Genomic DNA, 3409 nt, shown 5'->3' with positions numbered 1-3409 from the left:
ACAGGACCAGTCTTGGTGGGCACCCAGAGAAGTCTCCCACGAGGACAGGACCAGTCCTGGTGGACACCCAGAGAGCTCTCCCACGAGGACAGGACTAGTCTTTGTGGGCACCCAGAGAGCTCTCCCACGAGCACAGGACCAGTCTTGGTGGGCACCCAGAGAACTCTCCCATGAGGCCAGGACCAGTCTTGGTGGGCACCCAGAGAACTTTCCCACGAGAACAGAACCAGTCCTGGTGGACACCCAGAGAACTCTCCCACGAGGACGGGACCAGTCCTGGTGGACACCCAGAAAGCTCTCCCATGAGGACAGGACAGTGACAGGTAGCCCTCACTGGCAGGAGTGGACTTGTTTTAGGAAGAACACACAGCCATTTGGTTGAGGAAAGCTTTGAAATTCTAACCCAAAAGAAAGGAAAAAACACAAACAAACCTGGAATTTGTGAGACAAAGCACAGGTCCTAAACTAGCTTATTTCTGTGGAAGAACTGAGAACAGGCCGCCACTGACACAGCTGGAAGCTTAGAAGTGGCTCAAGCTGAGGGGATGGGATTTCTGGGTCCCCAGTCAGCCAGGTTGTCACCTTCCCAAGGTACTTTGATGTGCAAATGGCCCCTCTCACATCGTAAATAAGAACAGTGAAAGATGGCAACTCCACAATCCACAGATGCTGGCATGGATATGAAGAGACGGGAACACTTTTGCTGCTGGTGGGACTTCAAACTAATATAACCTCTGTGTAAAGAAGTACGAAGAATCCTCAAAGAACTAAAACTCGACCTTGCATTTGATCCTGCAATCCCTAACTAGATATCTACCCAGAACAAAAATCATTTTACCATAAGGACATGTGCACTAGAATGTTTACTGCAGCTCAATTCACAATTGCCAAGACGTGGAGGCAACCCAGGTGCCCATCAACCCCTGAATCAATCAACAAACTGTGGTGTATGTACACCTTGGAATACTACTCAGTCATAAGATGGAGGCTTTACATCTTTACATGTTTACCAGGATGGAGCTGAAACACATTCTTCTTAGTGAACTATCACAAGAATGGAAAAGCAAGTCTCCAACGTTCTCAGCACTAATATGAAACCAATATATCAACAACTACCTGCCCACAGGAAATAAAAACACAAGTACAGTCTAGCAAGGGGGAAGATGAGGGAGAGGGGAGGAGGGAGGGCGATTGGCTCACCTACAACTTGAACTTTGCCTTAGAAATGAAAACAATGCAACCTAAACATTTGTACCCTCATATAAATCAGAAATTAAAAAAAAAAAAAAAAGAAAGGCTAGGCACGGTGGCTCAACACTTGTAATCTTTGCACTCTGGGAGGCCAAGGCAGGTGGATCGCCTATGCTCAGGAGTTGGAGACCATCTTGAACCAGAGCAACACTTCATCTTTACTAATGATAGAAAAACTAATCAGGCATTGCAGCAGGTACCTGTAGTCCAGCTACTCGGGAGGCTGAGGCAAGAGGTTCACTTGAACCTGGGAGTTTGAGATTGCTGTGAGCTATGATGGCTCAGAACTCTACATGGGGCACAGAGAGGACGAAGGAAGGGAAGGAGGGGTGTCCATGCAGCTTAGCAACGAAACAAAGTGGGGTGAGAGTTTAGTTCTTGGAACTGCTCTAGATCCTTTCATCAGAGTACCATCCTCCAAAAGGTAACAAACAAATAAAAGAAACTAAAGTTGACAGGAAGGAATAATCTTACCTGATTCCAAAGTATCACTGTCTTCCTCAGAAGGGCCAAGAGCTGCATTTGATGACAGAACAGCCACCAAGCCTTCCTTAAACTCCTCGAAGTTAACCTGGGTGAATTAAGTAAAGAAAGGACAATGTTAGTCTCAACAGATTATGTTTAATGTGTTAATCTTTTCTTTTTCTCTCCGTTGGAAATGTCTTACTGTTGCTGTTTAGAGTGTGAATGTTCACTGCATCTTTTCAAATATTTACTTAAAATTTTTGAAATAGAATATAAAAAAAGTAAACGTAATCATAATCCCACCACCAAATAAACACTATTAACAGTTTTATAAATCAAACAACTACAATACAAGCAGCACAGAAAGGCGGGATCTGATAACCGTGAATTATTATTACTTGGAAGCCGGCAGCTGTGCCGCCCCACCCCCAAAGACGGAAGGCTGCCAGCACCCCAGAAGGCCCCTCTGCCAGAGGTTCCTTCCTGGTAAATCTCCTGGTTCCTACTCTCATTTTCATGGTAATAACTTTTTCAACTTTTCCCCCACTAGCTTAACTCAGTTACAAATGGAAATTAAAGCATGAAAAAAAAAAGATAATAAGCACTGTTTTTAACAGTAACATACTGATATCTGGGTACGTTTAGGAAGCAGGAATGTTGAAAGTAGGTTGCAGTCTAGGATCTGACCCCCTTTCTAAATGACACTGACCTGAGAGGAAAGAATCCTCTGAGTTCACATTTTCTGCTCGGCCTAGATGAGATTAAGGGACATCTCTGAATGTGGGTACCCTGTGTTTTTGCAACAGTAGTTTGCCATTAGTTTTATCCCACTGCTAGGTGGAATTCGAGCTGTGAGTCTTCATAAGACAGTCTGCCTCTAAGGAGCTCTGAGCTGTGCACAGATCCACGCTGTGTGGGGGGTCTGCACCCCACACACCACCTATCCCCACATCAGACTCCCACCCCTAGGACAAACTGCTGCAACAAAACCTCTGGAGGAAACCACACTACCAAGTGATGTTAAGGAAGCCCCTTTCCATGGTGCGGGGTGTCCACAGAGAGAACAACACTGCTCCTCTTCCAGAACCTTCCTTTGACAAGCACCTTCACTCAGCTGGTGTTCACCTAACGCTCGTAACAGCCAACTACAGAACTCTGTGTTTCCTTTACAAGAATGGAACCCTATACCCACCCTGGCGAAGTGGTCATTTCCAAGAAGAGTTTGCAAGAGGGCAGGCAGCTGATTCTCCAGGTGAAGCTCAAGGCAGAGCTGGGTCAGTTCCTCACGGTCCAGAAAGCCAGTCCCTGTGGTGTCACAGCTGTTGTAGACGTTCCTGAGCTGTGAGACATAGTGACTGTCTTCTTCTTCATCCATCCCATCGCAGGCTGCCTGCACCAGAGAAAAAGGAAAACATCAGGACCCGTCTTCTCCACCTCTCCCAGGTCCCCACACTGCAGCATGAGGCCCAGACACAGGCAGGAGCCGGCGAGCAGGGGAGACAGCAGGAGCCCTCTGAGGTCAGGTGCCGGTGGGATAGCTCAGCTCCACCCTGCAGGACAGGCCAGAGCAGGTGAGCAGGGAGCAAGGGTAGAAAGACTAATCTTTCAGTCACTGATCACAAAAACCAGAATTTCTTTGTTGTGTAAAAAATGCCTATTATGGCTCGGTGCCTGTGGCTCAAGCGGCTAAGGC

At 46.8% G+C, this 3409-nt stretch overlaps 1 protein-coding gene across 4 annotated transcripts in view; it reads right to left on the bottom strand.

Moving 5' to 3' along the window:
- NINL (ninein like) overlaps positions 1–3409 on the bottom strand; it is a 76617-nt gene that overhangs the window by 43222 nt on the left and 29986 nt on the right. For all 4 annotated transcript variants that reach the window (XM_023507672.1, XM_023507673.1, XM_023507674.1 and 1 more), the window contains 2 exons: positions 2909–3106; positions 1726–1822 (listed from right to left, as the gene is read on the bottom strand). In XM_023507672.1, coding sequence (XP_023363440.1) covers positions 1726–1822; positions 2909–3091 — 280 coding nt within the window. In that variant the 5' untranslated portion in view covers positions 3092–3106. The remainder of the gene's footprint in view (positions 1–1725; positions 1823–2908; positions 3107–3409) is intronic.

Source organism: Otolemur garnettii, unplaced genomic scaffold (genome assembly GCF_000181295.1).
Source record: "Otolemur garnettii isolate 467f Iridium unplaced genomic scaffold, OtoGar3 scaffold00197, whole genome shotgun sequence".
Lineage (NCBI taxonomy): Eukaryota > Metazoa > Chordata > Mammalia > Primates > Galagidae > Otolemur > Otolemur garnettii.
This window is presented reverse-complemented; position numbering and strand designations above follow the sequence as displayed.